The 20,600-nt window shown below is 45.0% G+C and overlaps 1 protein-coding gene across 6 annotated transcripts in view; it reads left to right on the plus strand.

The window, feature by feature from the left end:
* The window catches only part of LOC111159153 (solute carrier family 41 member 3), an 86,673-nt gene that overhangs the window by 58,192 nt on the left and 7,881 nt on the right, over nucleotides 1-20,600 (plus strand). For 5 of the 6 annotated variants that reach the window (XM_022521584.1, XM_022521589.1, XM_022521586.1 and 2 more), the window contains 5 exons: nucleotides 9,373-9,517; nucleotides 12,503-12,649; nucleotides 15,757-15,901; nucleotides 16,965-17,044; nucleotides 19,477-19,611. In XM_022521584.1, coding sequence (XP_022377292.1) covers nucleotides 9,373-9,517; nucleotides 12,503-12,649; nucleotides 15,757-15,901; nucleotides 16,965-17,044; nucleotides 19,477-19,611 — 652 coding nt within the window. The remainder of the gene's footprint in view (nucleotides 1-9,372; nucleotides 9,518-12,502; nucleotides 12,650-15,756; nucleotides 15,902-16,964; nucleotides 17,045-19,476; nucleotides 19,612-20,600) is intronic. The other variant, XM_022521587.1, reaches the window with a different exon arrangement.

Below are 20,600 nucleotides of genomic sequence, written 5' to 3' on the forward strand. Positions count from 1 at the left end.
TCTCTGAGGGGGAGAAGAATGAAAGAAGACTAAAGGATATAGTTGAACAAATTCTCCATGAAAATTTTCCCACTGTGGGGAATGGAACCAGCGTTCATATCCTAGAGGCAGAAAGGTTCCCCCCCAAGATCATAGAATCTAGAAAGACCTCGAGACACCTGATTGTGAAAGTAATGAATCATACTTTTAGAAAGGAGCTCTTGAAAGCATCTAGGGGGAAAAGATTCCTTACGTAGAGAGGAAGGCCCATCCGAATAACATCAAACCTGTCCACAGAAGCCTGACAAGCCAGAAAGGGATGGCAAGATGAATTCAGGGTACTAAATGAGAAGAACATGCATTCAATAATACTTTATCTAGCAAGACTGACATTCAAAATGGACGGAGAGATAAAGAGCTTCCAAGACCAGCAAGGTTTAAAAGAGTATGTGACCACCAAGCCAGCACTGCAAGAAATATTAGGGGGGATCTATAAAAGAGGGGGAAACCCAAGAATATAACTGAACAGAAATTTATGGAGACAATCTATAGAAACAAAGACTTCACAAGTAACAGGATATCAATAAAAATCTATCTCTCAATAATCACTCTCAATGTGAATGGCCTATGGACCCATAAAATGACACAGGATGGAAGATTGGATAAAACAACAGGACCGATCCATATGTTGTCTACAAGACACACATTTTGAACCTAAGGATACATATCCAGACTAAAAGTTAAGGGATGGAGAAGCATCTTTCATGCCAATGGGCATCAAAAGAAGGCTGGAGTAGCAATTCTCATATGAGATAAATTAGATTTTAAACTAAAGACGGCCATCAGAGATATAGAAGGACACTACATCATTCATAAATTTTCTATCCACCAAGAAGTTCTAACAGTTATAAACATTTATGCCCCCAATATGGGAGCAACCAACTACATAAGACAACTGTTAATCAAGATAAAGAGTCATATTGATAGAGGATCTTAACATGCCACTCTTTGTAATGGACAGATCATCCAAGCAGAAAATCAATAAAGAAACAAGATCATTGAATGACACATTGGACCAGATGGACCTCATAGATATATACAGAACATTCCATCCTAAAACAACAGAATACTCATTCTTCTTGAGGGCACATGGAACCTTCTCCAGAATAGACGACATACTGGGTCACAAATCAGGGCTCAACTGATACCAAAAGACTGAGATATTCTCAGATCACAATGCTTTGAAACTGGAACTCATATTCTCAGATCACAGTGCTTTGAAGCTGGAACTCAACCAAAAGGAAAAGTTTGGAAGGAATTCAAACACCTGGAAGCTAAAGAACCCCTTGCTTAGAAATGCCTAGATCAACCAGGAGATCAAAGAAGAACTTAAACAAGAAAGCCATGAAAATGAAGACGCTTCAGTCCAAAACCTATGGGATACAGCAAAGGCGGTCCTAAGAGGGAAATACATAACCATCTCAGCTGCCCTCAAAAAAATTGAAAAATCCAGATTGCACTAGCTGTCCTTACACCTTAAAGAACTGGAGAATCTACAACAAATTAAGCCAACCCCACACAAGAAAGGAAATAATCAAGATTAAAGCAGAGATCAATGAGATAGAAACTAGAGATACAGTAGAATGCATCAATGAAACGAGAAGCTGGATTTTGAAAGAATCAATAAGATCGATAAACCATTGGCCAAACTAATCCAAAAGAAAAGAGAGAAGGCCCAAATTAATAAAATTATGAATGAAAAGGGAGAGATCACAACTAACACCAAGGAAAGAGAAACAATCATCAAAAATTGTTGTCAACAGTTATATACCAATAAGTTAAGCAATCTAGATGAAATAGATGCATTACTGGAAAACTATAAACTTCGAAAATTGAACCAGGAAGAAACTGACAACCTGAATAGACAAATACCTAGTAACTAGATTGAAGCAGTGACCAAAATCCTCCCAAAAAACAAGAGCCCAGGACCTGATGATTCCCTGGGGAATTCTAAGAAATTTTCAAAGAAGAAATAATCCCTGTTCTCCTGAAGCTGTCTCAAAAAATTGAAGCACAAGGCAAATTTTCAGACTGTTTTTATGAGGCCAACATTACCGGATCCCCAAACCAGACAAAGACCCCACCAAAAGGGAGAATTTCAGACCATATCCCTGATGAGTATGGATACTAAGATTCTCACCAAGATCCTTGCTAATAGGATCCAACAGTACAGTAAAAAGATTATCTACCATGACCAGGTGGGATTTATCTGTGGGTTGCAAGGTTGGTTCAAAATTCTCAAATCAATCCATATGATAGAACAAATCTATAAGAGAAGAGAGAAGAACCACATGGTCCTCTTAATTGATGCAGAAAAAGCATTTGACAAAATCCAGCATCCGTTCCTGATTAAAACGCTTCAAAGTATAGGGATAGAGGGAACATTCCTCAACTTCGTAAAATCTATCTATGAAAAACCCTCAGCAAATATCATCTTCAATGGGGAAAAGCTGACAGCCTACGACAAGGATGCCCACTCTCACCACTCTTGTTCAATATAGTATTAGAAGTCGTAGCAATAGCAATCCGACAACAAAGAGAAATAAAAGGTATCCAAATCGGCAATGAAGTAGTCAAACTCTCTCTCTTCGCAGATGACATGATACTTTATATGGAAAATCCAAAAGACTCCACCCCCAAACTACTAGAACTCATATAGCAATTCAGTAATGTGGCAGGATACAAAATCAATATACAGAAATCAGTGGCTTTCTAGTACATAACAATGAAAATATAGAAAGGCAAACGAGAGAATCAGTCCATTATCTATAACACCAAGAACCATAGGATACTTGGGAATCAACCTAACCAAAGAGGTAAATGATCTGTACTCAAGGAACTACAGAACACTCATGAAAGAAATTGAAGAAGACACAAAAAGATGGAAGACCATTCCTTGCTCATGGATCAGAAGAATAAATATTGTTAAAATATCTATACTGCTTAGAGCAAACTATACTTTCAGTGTCACTCCGATCAAAATTCCACCGGCATTTTTCAAAGAGCTGGAGCAAAGAATCTTAAAATTTGTATGGATCAGAAGAGACTCCAATTGGCTCAGGAAATGTTGAAAAAGGGAAAGAAAACTGGCAGCATCACGTTGCCTCATTTCAAGCTTTACTATAAAGCTGTGGTCACCCAGACAGCACGGTACAGGAACAAAAACAGACACATAGACCAGTGGAACAGAGTAGAGAGCCCAGATATGCACACTCAACTCCATGGTCAAATCATCTTCAACAAAGCAGGAAAAAATATACAGTGGGAAAAAAACAATCTCTTCAATAAATGGTGCTGGGAAAATTGGACACCTATATGTAGAATGAAACTCGACCATTCTCTTACACCATACACAAAGATAAACTCAAAATGGATAAAAGACCTCAATGTGAGGCAGGAATCCATCAGAATTCTAGAGGAGAACATAGGCAGTAACCTCTTCAACATCGGCCACAGCAACTTCTTTCAAGATATGTCTCCAAAGGCAAAGAAAACAAAAGGGAAATGAACTTTTTGGACTCCTTCAAGATCAAAAGCTTCTGCACAGCAAAGGAAACAGTCAACAAAACAAAGAGGCAACCCATGGAATGGAAGAAGATATTCGCAAATGACAATACAGACAAAGGGCTGATATGCAGGATCTATAAAGAACTTCTCAAAGTCAGCATCCCAGAAATCAGAGAATCAAGTCAAAAAATGGGCAGAAGACATGAACAGACACTTCTCTAAAGACATACAGATGACTAACAGACACATGAAAAAGTGTTCATCATCACTAGCCATCAGGGAGACTCAAATTAAAACCACATTGAGATACCACCTGACACCAGTTAGAATGGCCAAAATTAGCAAGACAGGAAACAACATGTGTTGGAGAGGATGTGGAGAAAGGGGAACCCTCTTACACTGTTGGTGGGAATGCAAGTTGGTGCAGCCACTTTGAAAACAGTGTGAGATTCCTTTAGAAATGAAAAATAGAGCTTCCCTATGACCCTGCAATTGCACTACTGGGTATTTGCCCCGAAGATACAGATGTAGTGAAAAGAAGGGCCATCTGGAGCCCAATATTCATGCAGCAATGGCCACAGTCACCAAACTGTGGAAAGAACCAAGATGCCCTTCAATGGATGAATGGATAAAGAAAATGTGGTCCATATATACCATCTAGTATTATGCCTCCATTGGAAAGGATGAATACCCAACTTTTATATCAAGATGGATGGGACTGGAAGAGATTATGCTGAATGAAAGAAGTCAAGCAGAGAGAGTCAATTACCATATGGTTTCACTTATTTGGGGAGCATAAGGAATAACACGGAGGACATGGGGAGCTGGAGAGGAGAAGGGAGTTGGGGGAAATTGGAGGGGGTGATGAACCATGAGAGACTGTGGACTCTGAAAAATATTCTGAGGGTTTTTTCAGGGTGGGTGTACAAGGTTGGGGGAGCTTGGTGGTGGGTATTATAGAGGGCACATATTGCATAGAGCACACTGGGTGTGGTACATAAACAATGAATTCTATACTACTGAAATGAAATTTAAAAAATAAAAATTTAAAAAATAAATATTTTTGGATATATGGGTTTAATAAAATGTTAAAATTAAAAGGGTTAACACATGGGGCACCTGGGTGGCTCAGTGGGTTAAAGCCTCTGCCTTCGTCTCGGGTCATGATCCCGGAGTCCTGGAATCGAGCCCTGCATCGGGCTCTCTGCTCAGCAGAGAGCCTGCTTCCTCCTCTCTCTCTGCCTGCCTCTCTGCCTACTTGTGATCTCTGTCTGTCAAATAAATAAATAAAATCTTTTAAAAAAAAAGGGGTTAACACAATGAAGGGATGGAATATGACTGTAAAGGTGAAAATTATTAAAAAAAAATTCTAAAAAAGGAATTGATAAGTTGGTTGGAAAAAGAAAGGAAATGAAAGTGGAAAGAAGTTGATCAGGCTGGATTCTAGAACATAGCCCTGTGCTAGATTTATGGTATATTTTGATCTATTAGAAGAAGTTGTATCCCATCATTTTTTAGATGAAAAAACTATATGTCTACAAAATTTAAAGTTAGATACAATGAAGGATAAAATATGACTATGATAATGAAGTTTTAAGATATTTTTAGAAAGGTATCGTTAAGGTAAACTAGTTAAAAAGCCTTAAAAGAGGAAAGAGGAAAAATTTTTAAAATTAGACTAAGAAATATATAAAATTAAAAAGTTTAATTAACTTTTCAAGACTAAGGAATCATGGGGAGAAAGTCATGAATTCCATATTTTGCTTTCCCCTCCTCTGGAATTCTGCTGTTCTCCTTGATCAGTGAGCTTGGTCTTGGCTGGATGTTCTTGCTGATCTTCTGTGGGAGAGTCCTGTTGTAGTGATTCTCAAATGTCTTTGCCTCAGGTGGAATTGCACCGCCCTTGCCAGGGGCCAGGCTAAGTAATCTGCTCGGGTTTGCTCTCGGGAGCTTTTGTTCCCTGAATGCTTTCCATGGAGCTCTGGAGGACAGGAATGAAAATGGTGGCCTCCCAATCTCCGGCCTAGGCAGCTGAGAGTTTGGGTTTGCACTCCTCAGTGTGCCCTCAGAGAAAAACAGTCAAGCCCTCCTATCTCCCTGGTCTCCAGCGGAGCTCCGTGCTCACCTGGCCTGTGACCAAGCATTTCTATGTTTTGCGCTCAGCTCCATTTGGAGTCTTCAAACCCAGCAGATTCCTGCCATGCTGCTCTTCCAGCAGAGGAATCTAGGTCTCCCTGGATCTGCCACTTGTGGGTCCCTGCTCAAAGAGCAGTGGTCTGACTGTGCCACAGATCACAGTTTAAGGTAACCCCAAGCTGAGAGCGCACTCCTCGGCTCTGTCTTTGTAGTTGGCTTCCCTGCTCTGATACCTGCAAGCTCTGCTATACTCAGACACCTCTGGTCTTTCTGTGACCCCATGGGACCTGAGACCACACTGTCCCCGTGAGGGCTCCACCCTCACTTAGCCTCTGGAACAATGTCCCTTAGTGGAGCAAACTTCTAAAAGTTTGGATTTCGTGCTCCATTGCTCCATCACTTGCCAGGAGCTGGCCTCTCCCCCAGCGGTCTATCTTCCAATCACTTTGGATTCACTTCTCCACACATCCTACCTTTCTGTCCCTAGAATTGTTGCTCTTTTTCTCTTCAATTTCCCGTTGGGTTTGTAGGTGTTCAGAATGGTTTGATAACTATCTAGCTGAACTCCTGCGACCTGATATCATCTCTGTCTGCTACTCCTCTGCCATCTTTACCCAAATTTCTGTATTTTAAGCATTAAAGTATTGTGCTGTACATATAATTCTGTAACTTATTCTTTCAAGAGTGACTTAATAAATGGAAATCATTGAGAATAGCACATAGTAAGCACTCAGTAAATATCAGCTCCAATCATCATTATCATTATTACATTATTCTTTGTTCACATGTGCAAATTTTTCCTGGGCAAATGCTAGATCATAAAGTATATGGATAAATTGTAACCAAATCCCCTCCCCCCAAATTCCTGTACCAATTTTACCATGTCTACCTTTAAGAGAACCATTTTCATATATATTGTCAGTGTGTATTTTATGTTATCAACCTTTTAAATTTTAATTTTACCTAGTCTGATGAATAAAAATAGTGTATCCCATCCATGCATTGATTCATTCATTCATTGGATGAGCACAAATGTGGCTAAGCATCTGCTGAGGGACTCCAGTAGAAACTGAGATGGCACTGACCTTTTAGTAGAGGAAGATCAATGTCAGTTACAAAGAAAATAAGATACCTACTATTAAATTGGGATTTTATTTTAAGTTTTCCTGATTATTCAGGAAGTTGGTCACATTTTTGTGTGTTTTGTGTGTTTCTTAGCCATTTGTATTTCCTTTTCTGTGTACATTTTTCTGTTGAGTTATTCAAAGTTGCCATTGATTCATAAAATGGACTTCATTATTTTGATCACTAATGCATTATTAGTTGTAAATGCTGAAGATATTTTCTCTAGCTCCCTCTTCATCTTTGAATTTCTGGTATCACATAGAACTCATAATTGGATTTATATACAGTTATCTCTATTTTTATTTATAGATTTTACATGTTTTATCTTCAGAGGGAGTCCCTCTCTAGTCCAAAATCTGAAACATAATTATTCTATATTCTATTTCACACTTGAGGTTTTATGTTTAGTGGTGTGTCTATGTGTATGTGTCTGTATGGTATAAAATAGGAATATAATTTTCCCCCAGATAAATACCCACTTTCTCTTTCCTTGTTTATTCACCCATTCCATACTGATTTAAAATGCCACCTTTATCATTATTAAATTTTTATATATTAAATTGTCATATATTCATGATACTATTCCTGAATACCAGTCTTTCCTGCTGATCTGTTTGTCTGTTTCTCTGCCAGTACCACCATGTTTTAATTACTATAGCCTTAAAACTATGAATTGATAATGAATGTGCCAAAACTCCCTCTTGATCTTTTTTCTCAAACTGTCTAGGCTATTTTTGCACATCTACTCATCTTTGTGAAACTTAAGATGAGTTGTCAAGTGCCATGAAAAAGCTTCCTGGGACTTTGGTTGGAATTATATAGGTTAACTTGGGGAGCATTTTTCATCTGTGTATATGGCACAGTTCTCTGTTTATTCAGCCTTCTTTAATAACACAACATGTTTCCATTAAGACATTTGAATTAGGGCGCCTGGGTGGCTCAGTTGGTTAAGCAACTGCCTTCAGCTCAGGTCATGATCCTGGAGTCCTGGGATTGAGTCCCATGTCGGGCTACCTGCTCGGTATGGAGCCTGCTTCTCCCTCTGACCTCTCCCCTCTCATGCTCTTTCTGTCTCCCATTCTCACGCCCTCTCTCAAATAAATAAATATTTTTTTAAAAAAATGAAAAAATTATTTAAAAAAAACATTTGAGTTACAGTTAACCCTTGGACAACACAGGTTTGAACTGTGCATGTCTGCTTCTACACAGATATGTTTCAATAAATACAGTACTGTAAATGTATAATTCCTTATGATTTTCTTAATTTTATTTTCTCTAGCTTACTTTATTATAAGAATACAATATGTAGTACACATAACATACAAAATATGTGTTACTTGACTTTATAGGTAAAGCTTCTGGTCAACAGTAGGCTATTAGTAGTTAAGTTTTGGGGGAAGTCTCAAGTTACACACAGGTTTTCATCTGCATAGGATTGAAGGGTCAACTATCTTGAGAACAGGTGCCAGGATTGATACTCAGACCAAGGGAACCTCATGGTACTAATCTGAGTGAGCAGCAGAGATGTGTCCCCACTGAGATGAAATGGGAACCACAGCTTGGATGGGGGAGAATGTAGAGAAAGGGGACACTAGCATGCAGAGCAAGTGCCAAGGAAGGAAGGCAGGGAGAGAGATGGAAAGTGTGCATAGAGGCTTCCAAGGTATAGCTGTGGATCATGGAGTGTTTCCATATTGCAGGGGAGATTGGTTGTCTGTGTAGCTGGAGACCACAGAGCACTTCTTTTTTTTTTTTTTAATCATTTTTTTAATTTATTTTCAGCATAACAGTATTAATTGTTTTTGTACCACACCCAGTGCTCCATGCAATCCGTGCCCTCTCTAATACCCACCACCTGGTTCCCCCAACCTCCCACACCCCCCACCTCTTCAAACCCTTCAGATTGCTTTTCAGAGTCCATAGTCTCTCATTGTTCACCTCCCCTTCCAATTTCCCCCAACTCCCTTCTCCTAACTCCCCATGTCCTCCATGCTATTTGTTATGCTCCACAAATAAGTGAAACCATATGATAATTGCAGACACATGAAAAAATGTTCATCATCACTAGCCATCAAGGAGATTCAAATTAAAACCACATTGAGATATCACCTTATACCAGTTAAAATGGCCAAAATTAGCAAGACAGGAAACAACATGTGTTGGAGGGGATGTGGAGAAAGGGGAACCCTCTTACACTGTTGGTGGGAATGCAAGTTGGTGCAGCCACAGAGCACTTCTGCCTAGAGCTGTGAGAGGAGCCCCAAGCAAGAGACTGGTTGCCCTTGGCCAAAGGCTGAGTAGAAGATGATTTCTTGAAGCAAGTGACATTGAACTAGTTGCAGAACAGGAAAACTAGTTTTCCAAGGAATTGGATTGAAGAAAGGTGTTACTCTTTGTTTATTCCAGGTTGGAGGGGCCATTGACAGATTCTGGGGTAAGGGAGGAGAGGTAGAGGTGAATGCCATAATGACTCTCATGGTCAGAGAGGAGGCAGAGTGAAAGGCAGGGAGGAGTGATGGTGGTCAGAGGCATGTTTCCTCACATTTCTGATTTCTGCCCTGACAGGTGCAGGCTACCGTTGTGGGTCTCCTGGCTGCTGTGGCTGCCCTGCTGCTGGGCGCTGTATCTAAGGAGGAGTTAGACTTTGCAAAGGTGGAGTTGCTGTGTGCCAGCAGCATCATCACTGCCTTCCTTGCCGCCTTTGCTCTAGGTCAGCTGATCCCCCCACCCCAGTGACCGCCTCCTCCTGGCTCTCTCCGCCCCCATTCCTAAGTGCTCTGCTCTCACCTCTTTGTGTTTCAATTCCTTGAGATATGAAAAATGGAAGCACTAATGATGGAGCCTCACATACCTGCCAGGGGCTGGGGGACAGCCTGTTTGGGTTACTGATGCACCTTGAAGGTGGGCAGGGAGGATGAGTCCCCTTCCAGGCAGGGTGTGTGTGCCAGAGCGAGCTGCTGACTCCACTTTTCTTCCTTCTGTTTAAAGAACTGGCCTTTGCTCAGTAGACACATTCATCTCTCCATCCATCCATCCATCCATCCATCCATCCATCCATCCATCCCCTCCTCACTTCATTCCTTCATCCCTTCATTCACATTCATTCAGTCGGTCTTTAAACATTTCTTGAGCACAGCTTACATTTGGACTTGTGGTGGGTTCTGGAGCCTTCAATCATGGTGGGGAGCAAGGCTCAGGTTTTAACTTCAATTTCATCTCTGCAGAGAGGTCTTTTCAGATGGCCTTTGCACAGGTTCTGCCCTCCCCCCTTCTCCCCAGCTGCCACCATGCTCCTCTGCACCATGCACCTGTTTTCCTTATAGAGCACTTGTGAAAATCTGTAATTAACCACTTTCTTCATTCATTTTCTGTCTCACCTCCTAGCTAAAATGTCATCTCCTTATAGAGGGGCCCTCCTTCTCCAATTCTGTTCCTATCACCACACTGCCTGCCATACACCAGGTGCTTCCTACGTGCCTGTAGAAGGCAGGAAGACATGAGCACTGCCAGATATACCCTGTCTTCAGGGAGCTCACGCATGTCAGTAGCAGCTGTTACTGTAGAATGTCACCCGTTCACTCATGACTTGTTACTTACTGGGCATCTGTTGTGCTCTGGGCACTGTTGCAGTGCCGGGATGTTCTGGCGAGTTACTGCACTGTTTTGTGATGTTGGTGTTCTGGTGCAGAGTGAGACACCCATGCATGAGCATGTAGAATTTCAGCAAAGTGCCAAGTGTCTCTTTTCTGAGCCCTCTCTGATCAGCTCTCTAGGTCTGCCCCCTGTTTGTAATCATGCTTTCTTTTCATGTCCTGTTTATTTACTTCACATGCTGGTTCACTTGTTAGTGCACTGTCCAGTCCTCCGCCTGACAAGCATTTACTGTTTGAGTACAGAGCCTGATGGTTATTTTCATTACCTAAAATAGGCATATTACCAGCTCCTAAATGTTTGCTGAATGAATGGGCTTTATTCTGGTTCTCTTCTGGACTGCGTGTCTGAGTATCTCTTGCAAACCATTTGCAAGTATAGAAGGAATAAGTGAAAACTATGAATTGGATTTGCATTTACACTTCTGTCCCCATCTGACTGCTCAGAAAACCCCTTTGAGCTCAGCATTCTGTAAGATGACCTGGCAGGCTATTTGTTGGTTTTCCTTCCTTCCTGTGCTAGTGCATATAATCAGGAGGGAGGGTAAAAGTGCAGAAACCCAAAAGCAGATTCATAAACTGTGCTTCCCTGGGTAGGATGTGTGCTCCTGTCCAGGTACCTGTTCCAGTCTGGCCAAGGGAAGAGCAGGATGAGTATGCCACACCCTCTGGAGAGTTAGAGCCCTGGAGATCCTTGACATGAAGTCTCCTCTGAAAACCACACAATCAGATGATCCAGAAGGCCAGTCCTGTTCTGTGAGGCCATATAGAGAATGCCATTCCTAGCTCCCCATTTTATAGATGAGGAAACTGAGGCTCAGAGAGGGTGTGGAGCTCAGCAGAATGGACATAGCTGGGTTGTCCAGAGAGGTGTAGAAGTTCAGAAACATTGCTGGTGGCTCATCATATGACCCCTGCATGACTCCGCTGTAGAGCCAGGGGGTAATGGTGGTAGATTTTAGTAAGTGCTCTCAAACCGATGGTGTCTTGTGTGGTTCCTGGGGGATTGCTGCCATGCCGCCAGCTATGCAACTCAGCTTCACTTAGAAGTGACCTTCCAAAGGAGAGAAAGTAGCTGTGACCTGGTCATGAAACGGCACAAACTATGGCCAGTTATGGCTATGCTACTATGGCATGGAGGTGATAAGAATAATTTTATTTAGAGTTACAGAATACTGGGTATAATGTTAAAACACCAATAGCCAAGATACAAAATGTCTTAAAGACCCACATGCAACGCTGTTGGATTAAGTCCAATCAGTGGCTGAAGACTAGAAGATGACCTATGACCATCGCCTCAGAACACGGGGTCAGGATGGAAAGGAGGCCCGGGGGAGGTCACCAGCACGGCACCTGAAACTCCACCCCCAGCCCCACTGGCAGAGGCTACCTGCTGCCTGCACCCAGTGGTGGCCCTGCTAGGCTCCTGAGCTGGACCTGTTCCCCAGAGATGTGGCCCCGCTGACAGTACTATAGTGCAGTCTGTACCTGCTTCCCCTTCTCTTCCTCCCCTTCTCCCACCCTGGGTGACCCCAACCACATCCTGTGGCTCTCCTGGCACCCCCATCTCCCCAACTCCCCCTCCCAGCCCTTGCCCCTAACAAACCCCTCACATGACCAGTTGCACTAAGGCACCTGTTTCCCTAGGGACTGCAATGGACACAAGAGGATGTGCTCTGCCCCTGGGGCTCTATCGTTCAGAGTGGTTTTGGAATCATCTTCCCTGAAGTGAGGTGCTGTGAGCTTCATGTCTGTAGCTCCAGGTGGTTTGGGAGCCCAGGAATCATCTCCATGTTTTCTCCCTCATGGATTTGAGTGTATCAGCAAAGCTTTCAGACTGCTCCTTGATATCACACTTGCATGTCACAGGGTCCACCCCCCACCCCAAACCTGTAGCCTTCTCAGCCTCCAGCACAGCAGTGAAACTGAGTATCAGGGCAGCCTGGCTTCAGGCTAGGTCTGTGTGAATAGAACTGAGTTACTGAGCAGCCTCCCTGCAACCTTCTCATCCTGTGCTTTGAGTGTCCTCTGTCTCCTCTCCACAGGAATGCTGATGGTCTGTATAGTGATTGGTGCTCGGAAGCTCGGGCTCAACCCAGACAACATTGCCACGCCTATTGCTGCCAGCCTGGGAGATCTCATCACATTGTCCATTCTGGCTTTTGTCAGCAGCTTCTTCTATAAACACAAAGGTAGGGGGTGCCCCAGGGAGGAGGGGCCCACGAGCAAGGCTGGGTCTGACATTCGCACCCAGCTTGCACCATTCAGATCAGGCACCCTTCACACAGAAGGGAACCCATGGGGTCTGTCATGGAATGAGAAATCCTACTTTTCCAGAGGCAAAGCCTGAGGTCATTCGGCAACTTTGAGGTGTTCTCCAGCAGGTACCTGAAGCTCTCCCAACCACTCAGGTCAACAGGTACATTGTCAGTCTCCCCCTTAGGACAGGGGTGCACAAGGAGACCAGGGAGGGCTGGAGGCTAACAGAGCTCCATGGAAAGGCAGTGCACATTGGACGCATTCAGACCACCTGGGAAGCAACTCCCAAAGAGGAATGCCACAACTTTGGGCAGTGAAGCAGACACAGCATAGGCTCTTTCTATAGATGTGAGGCAGGAGAAGCCCCAGGCTCCTCAGAGGGTGGCCCAGTGTCCTGGCCAGCCGCCAAGGGAGGCATTTACATATCCTGTATGACAGACCTTCATGGCCAGAGGACCTCCGTCCACCAGGGGTCTCCCCAGGTCTTCTCTGGGAGCACCAAGGTTTCGTCACGTCCTGGGCCATGTTGATGGGCAGCATCCCCCTTGCCAGATGGTTCTCACCTTCCAGCTTTCCACAGCTGGCCACTCCCCTCTGAGCCTCACAGTTGTTACTTTCCCCCTCAGCTGACCACCCACAATTGTTTGGATCTAGTAAGTGTGGATTCTGAGCATGGTCACTACCCTGAGTGCTGGGGGGGAGAGGGGCATCAGTGAGTGGAGCGGATGGTGAAGAGGACAGTGGGGAGCAGAAAAGTATGTAGTGTCACTCCATTGGAGGAAATGCCTGGAGAAAGGCACAGCTGCAGTGAAGCCCTGGCTTAGCATTGCCCTGTGGGAACATGAACCCAGGACCATGAGAGATCATCCAGCCTCTTCATGCCAGCATCTTAAGCATACTGACCAGGTACCTGCCATGTACAGTATTCAGGCACTGGGAACCTTTCCCTATCCGCTCTGGGCCTGGCTCCTTGCCACCCCGGGATATGCTTGCCACTGATATTTAATGGTTGGGAGATTCTCAAGGTTCCTGTTAGTGGCAATCAAGATCTAATAATAAGATGACCTAATTTTTTTTTAAAAGATTTTATTTATTTATTTGACAGAGAGATCACAAGCAGGCAGAGAGGCAGGCAAAGAGAGGAGGAAGCAGGTTCCCTGCTGAGCAGAGAGCCCGATGCGGGGCTCGATCCCAGGACTCTGAGATCATGACCTGAGCCAAAGGCAGCGGCTTAACCCACTGAGCCACCCAGGTGCCCCCCTAATTTTCTTTTTAAACAAAACTGAATTTAAAACAAGATTTATGTATGGGTTGATTAATCGAGTTTTAATTGTAAAACAAATGCAAGTCACAGGTATCCCTAGACCCTTCCTCTACACCCTGCTGTACCCCTACTGAAATACTGCATGTTTCAACACATGACCTACTAAGCTGTTGAATAGTGTTAGTCTGTACATCTCTCGAATTAGACTGTGAAGATACCTTGGGTGTGCTTGGGGGGTTCATTGGGCCTGGGATATATCAGACAAATCTTCACTGATAAGGAGTGAGCTGTTGACCATGTCACCTGTCAGTGTAGTTGGGAAGACAAGCCATATGCAGAGGGATGTATTCATCATGGTGGTGGGAAAATATGAGGTGGAACCTCTGCCAGGTCCCAAGTCATTCTAGAAAAATTGGACTGCAAAAGTATCCTGCAAGTAATGCTCCTGTAGACTGCTGCCTCCCAGAGCCTTTGAGATTTGCTTAGAGCCTGTTGGGTCTGTCTATCATCTCCTGGGATGGTGAAGAGGCTGGCCACTTCTGCCATAAAGCACTTGGTCTGTAGCCCACTGTGGACGTGGCCTGCCCTTCCTTGTAGTCAGTTGCTCCAGGAAAGGAATGAACTGTAATTTCTTAGTGCAGAGAAAGACAAGAGGGAGATGCTTCTATTGATGCTGATCAGAGAAAGGAGTATGGGGCACAGACCTACCTGCACACCTCTGAGTGCTGAGGCCCACTCTGCAGAGGGGCATGCACCGCCCTGAGCCTGAGCCTGCCTTTTGGATGTGGGACTGGGGGTGAGAAGACTGTCCTAGAGAAAGCTTGTGTCTTATTCTGTGTGCATTTGGAAGGTGACATGCAGACTATAAGTAGAAAGAGAGTGTGTGGGAATGGCAATGATATGTGTTGGGTCTTGGCCTGGCCCCAGGTACAGTCAGGTGTCCCAGACCCAGGTCTGTATTCATAGCTCATACCAGCTCAAGAAAATGACACAGGGGGGTGCCTGGGTGGCTCAGTGGGTTGAGCCTCTGCCTTCGGTTCAGGTCATGATCTCAGGGTCCTGGAACTGAGCCCCGCATCAGGCTCTCTGCTCAGCAGGGAGCCTGCTTCCCCTTCTCTCTCTCTGCCTGCCAAATAAATAAATAAATAAAATCTTTAAAAAAGAAAAAAAAAATGACACAGGGGCATGAGTGGCTGCAAAGCTGACCATGTTCTGGGCTCTGAGATGCATGGATACTGAGGAGGTCACCTTGGACTGGCCTCAGCCAGGAGCAGGATGGGCATCATTAATTAACTCTGGCTTTACCCTGATTTCTGCATACTGGCTTGAGTCCTGGTGGGCCGTCTCTTCACACTGTAGTCTTTCCTATACCTATCTGAGGGGTAGTTGAGAACATGAAGTGAGTTTGTGCTTGGGAAGTGCTGAGAGCAGTGCTGGCCCATGGTCACAATCCTGTAAATGCCACCATTAATACTAATAATTAGGTTGGGATGGGAGGAACTGGAAGAGGGTTCTTATGTCAGGAAAATAGTGAAAAAGAGAAGTGAAGGGGACTCTGTCAGAAATTGAGGACAAAGAGGAGCTTTTCAAGTTGCTTCATTAGATGGTACAAATTACTGAGAGGTATCTTAGGTTGGTCCACCGTAAGCTGCTGGGGACAAAACTGTCTTCTAGTGCCCTTAGTGCTCAGCCCACCTTTCATCTTTGGGACCCAGGCCATGGCCCAGGAGGCCATGCTCATGTGCCCTGGCACGCATCCTGTCTCTTTCCCCGCAGACAATCGATACCTGACACCACTGGTGTGTATTGGCTTCACGGCCCTGATCCCCGTGTGGGTCCTCATTGCCAGGCAGAGCCCACCCATCATGAAGATCCTGAAGTTCGGGTGGTTCCCAATCATCCTAGCGATGGTCATTAGCAGGTGAGCATGAGCGAGGGCTGCCACCAGCTTCTACCTTCCCAGGCCGCCCCGGCCTCTGAGACAGGGAGATTACCTAAGACCCATGGTGCCTCTGGAGTGAGGGGGCACTCATGGTTTCTGTGGGCTCCCCTACTAAGTCCTGGTGCTGGTTGAGTCATGCCTTTCTTCTTCATCTCTTTCCCTCTCATTAGGAACCTTAGGGCTTACTTATTCTGAGAGGCAGCCCTATTTACAATTGCAGGAGCACCAGAGAGCCAGGAAGAGCCGAACTTGGCAACGTCAAATGAGCGCAGGAGTGCCTCAGTTCCCTGCCCCCTCATGGCATTGCAGGACACTGGGTCTCCCCCTCCTATGCTGCCAGAGGTCTCACTGGCCTGGACCCCTGCGTATGCTGCAGGGAGCCCTGTACCTGGCTCTGTGAACACCATTTCTACAGCATGGCTGCTGGTGGGACCTGGAAGGCTGAGAGACTAGTGGCCCCAAGCCCCTTAGCTCATCTCAGGTCTTCCACCCTGGAAACCGGATCCTCCAGAGCCCTTTCTGTTAGCAGGCCTGGACAGGGACCACCCCAGTCTTTTCTGAGGTGCCTTCCTAACTTTGAATCTCGGGGAGAGGCCATTATGGTCTAGGTGTCTTTGCTTCCAGGAAGCTCCTGGGCTCCTTAAACCGATCTAACTTTTCCATGGCTGTAGGGGGGCAGGACAGCCTTTGCTAAACTATTGGGGCTGGTGAGAGTGAGAGATTGTTGTGGCATCTCTAAGAACAAGCAGCATGGGATGATACTCATGCAGGTTCCATTTTCTGCTTGGGAAAATAGCATTACAGTTACAGTTCAGGAGCAGTCACATGGCAGAGCCCAGCCAGCTAAGTGGCTTTGAAGGGGAGTTTGACATTTGTTTTTAGTAGGCTGACATTATCTGATGGGTCTTCTGGAAAGTGGGAGGGCCGGGTGATGAGATATTTTGCATAGAGGTGTGCCAGGTAACTACACCTACCTGTACGCAGGGGCATGAGTGTCACCTACAAAAGTAAACTAACCATTTGGCCTCTACTTTCTCCCCAGTTTCGGAGGGCTCATCTTGAACAAAACTGTTTCTAAACAGCAGTACCAAGGCATGGCCATATTTACTCCTATCATATGTGGTAGGTATGGGCAGCACCATAACCCGGGGCCTCTGGGCTGCACTGGCCCCCAGAGCTGGGTCAGTGGGATCTAGACAATAGTGACTTCAGAGATCCGGCCCCAGGCCCTCAAAGCCATGGCCATTCTTCTGCTGGGCAGTGGCTGCTGGGCTGGTTTGTCTCAGGTGGAAGGAGAACCTTGGGGAGAAAGTCCTGCCCACTCCTCCACCAGCTCACACCCTTTTCCTCACAGTCACCACGGAGACTTGAACCTTCCCCCAGAGCTAAATCCCACCTGTTGAAGGCACACAGTGTCTAAGCCAGGATTCACTGGAACATGCAGATGAAATGTGGCCTTTAGAACTGGGGTGTTGGCTTCTCATGGTTTGGTTTTTTTTGAAACTTAGATTCATTGATGACATTTGAAACTCAGACATTTGTACATAAAAATCTGGATTTCTGTCTTCTTAAAAAGCAAGGCTGTGACAGTATTAAATTTACATTCTGGGTGAGGTGAGAATCAGCTGCCACTGAGATAGGGCTTATGCTGTTCCATTGGCCTGAACCCCCTCCACTCCCCATTGTCTTTTACCGGACCCTTCACTGATTAACCTTTTAGGCTTAGACTCCGTGGGCATAAAAGGACCCCTTTTTTAACCAAAGTTTGGTTCGTGTACATCTTCTGATAAGGATCTGTAAATGAGACTGATCAGTCAGGAGAGGAACCAAATGTGATAACATACTGCACACTTCACTTGGTCCCAGGCTCTGGTGTTCTGGGGCTTCAGGGGCACCTGGGTGGCTCAGTCAGTTAAGCAGCTGCCTTCAGCTCAGGTAATGAACCTGGGGTTCCAGGATTGAGTCCCACATCAGGCTCCCTGCCTAGTAAGGAGCCTGCTTCTCCCTCTACCTGCCACTCCCCCAGATTATGCTGTCAATCTCTCTCCCTCTCTCTCTGTCAAATACATAAACAAAATCTTTAAAAGGAAGGAAGGAAAGAAAGTAGAAAGGAAGGAAGGAAAGAAGGAAGGAAGGAAGGAAGGAATAGGCTTCAGAGGCCCTTGGGAACCCCCTCCCTCTACTTTCATGGGAACCCAGGTGATTGTTCCTTACATGTCAGTGGGCCACCCTGCAGGTCTGCTCCCAACTGGGGCAGGGCTGGCCTCTCACATGAGGGGCCAGCCACCTAGAGGACTACAGCGGCCAAGTCAGGTCCTGATGTTTAACACTTGGAAATATTTCCTTGGATGTCACCAGCTCAGATGCCTCTGGGGCCACGAATGCAGTTTGAATGAGTTCAGCAGGTGTGACAGTAACTGGGCAGTAAGGAGTGGGACGGAACAGCCACACTACAGAGCATGTTCCTGATGTGGAGTGAGCAGGGCCTGCTCAGCACCAGCCAGTTGCTCCCTGGCAAGACTGGAGGTCTGGAGTTGCCTCAACAGACTTCTTAGGAAAAGCTGGCAATTAATTTGAGTTACATTTTTTTTAAGTTTTTTCCTTTTTTCAAAATCATGTGCATAACACCCAGTGCTACACAACTATTGAATCATTAAGCACTAAATGAAAAACTAGTGATGTACTATGTGGGGGCTAACTGAACATAATAAAATCAATCAGTCAATCAGTCAATCAATCAATTGTGTGGGTCTAGCAAAATAGATCTCAGTTGTCCTCTACCCACAGACCATTCTTTGTATACAGGGTAGTTAGTTTTTCCCTCTGGAGCTCACTGGGCACATCCAGCCCAGTGAGGGGTTAATCCCCAGGGGGCTGAGGAAATAGAATGGGGGCAGCCCGCCCAGCTTCTAAAGGAGATGGCCATGGGTAGGCCCCATCCTCTGCCAGCCCCAGATCCTGGCCCTGCAGAGGTTGCTCAGCATGGCCTTTGTCACCTGGGCCCTATGGTCCTGGCAGGGCTGGGCACAGTTCATTTCCTGTGCAAACTGGGGCCTCAATCGGCAAGCCCCAGGCCTGTTGCATATAATAGCTCCTCTTCCCTTGTTGCTGTCCCCCACTTTCTTTTCTGTCTCCTTCCTACCTTAGGAGAAAAAAACCCTTTCATTTTCTCAGATGTTCCAGTCTGTAATCTGATTCCTGTCACATCCTATGACCTTAAATGGCTTATCAAGATACCCTCCCATAGACTTTTCTGTCACTGCCCTTCCTTCCTCCCTCCTTCCTCTTGTACACCCCCTCCCTCTACCCAACAAATATGTATTAAAAACCTACTTTGCCAGTCACACTTCCTTCACCATAAGAGATAGCTGCTAAGGTGATACCTCACTCACAGGGTCCAGTTTACCCATGCTTGGGGCCAAACAAGATCTGTGGTGAAGTGGGAGGGGAGGAAGATAAATCCAGTGCTGAATCAGTCAAGGAAGAGTTCCCAGAGGACATAGACTTAAACAAGAGATAGAACTTAGAGACTGGTGTTCTTTTTCTCCTCCCAGGTGTTGGTGGCAATCTGGTGGCCATTCAGACCAGCCGGATCTCCACCTACCTGCACATGTGGAGCACGCCTGGTGTCCTCCCCCTGTGGATGAAACAGTTCTGGCCTAACCCATGCTCCACTTTCTGCACCTCAGGTGGGTCTAATGTCTTCAAGAGACCATGTGACCATTTCTTTACACAAGTAAAAATTGCCATCATTGGAATCTGCTCTGTAGCAACAGATGTTGAGACCACTGTTGACCTCAGCCCAGATCATCATCTTTCCCAGCTCCTCCTCCCAGAGACCTGACTCCCTACCCCTGCCACTAGTTGATACATCCATCCATTCAGATATTTATTGAAGGTCTGCCAGGTACTAGGTGTCAGGTTGCAGTGATGAGTCAGAGAAAGCTGATTCTTGCCCACATGGATTTACACAATCCAGAAGAGCAGATAAACACACCAAAAAAGGAGAATTTAACTACAAATTGTGGAATGCTTCTAGTTTCGTTGATGTGTTCTACTGTATCTGTAATTCCTAGCTTATTGATCTCCACTATAATCTTGATTATTTCCCTTCTTGTGTGTGGGGTTGGCTTAATTTGTTGTTGATTCTCCAGTTCTCTAAGGTGTAAAGAGAGCTGGTGTAATTCTGGATTTTTCAGGTTTTTTTGAGGGAGGCCTGGATGGCTATGTATTTCCCCCTTAGGACTGCCTTTGCTGTATCCCATAGGTTTTGGACTGAAGTGTCTTCATTCTCATGGATTTCCATGAACTGTTTAAGTTTTTCTTTGATTTCCTTGTTGATCCAAAGAAATCTTAAGCAAGATGTTCTTTAGCTTCCAGGTGTTTGAATTCCTTTCAAACATTTTCTTGTGGTTGAGTTCCGGTTCCAAAGCATTGTGATCTGAGAATATGCAGGGAATACTCTCAGTCTTTTGGTGTTGGTTGATTCCTCATTTGTGACCCAGTATGTGGTCTATTCTGGAGACAGTTCCATGTGTACTCCAGAAGAATGAGTATCCTGTTGTTTTAGGGTGTAATGTTCTGTATGTATCTATGATGCCCATCTGGTCCAATGTGTCATTCATGCTCTTGTTTCTTTATTGGTTTTCTGCTTTGATGACCCGTATATTACTCAGAG

This window comes from Enhydra lutris, unplaced genomic scaffold (assembly GCF_002288905.1).
Source record: "Enhydra lutris kenyoni isolate GAN:26980312 unplaced genomic scaffold, ASM228890v2 scaffoldscaffold66, whole genome shotgun sequence".
In the NCBI taxonomy this organism is placed as follows: Eukaryota; Metazoa; Chordata; class Mammalia; order Carnivora; family Mustelidae; genus Enhydra; species Enhydra lutris.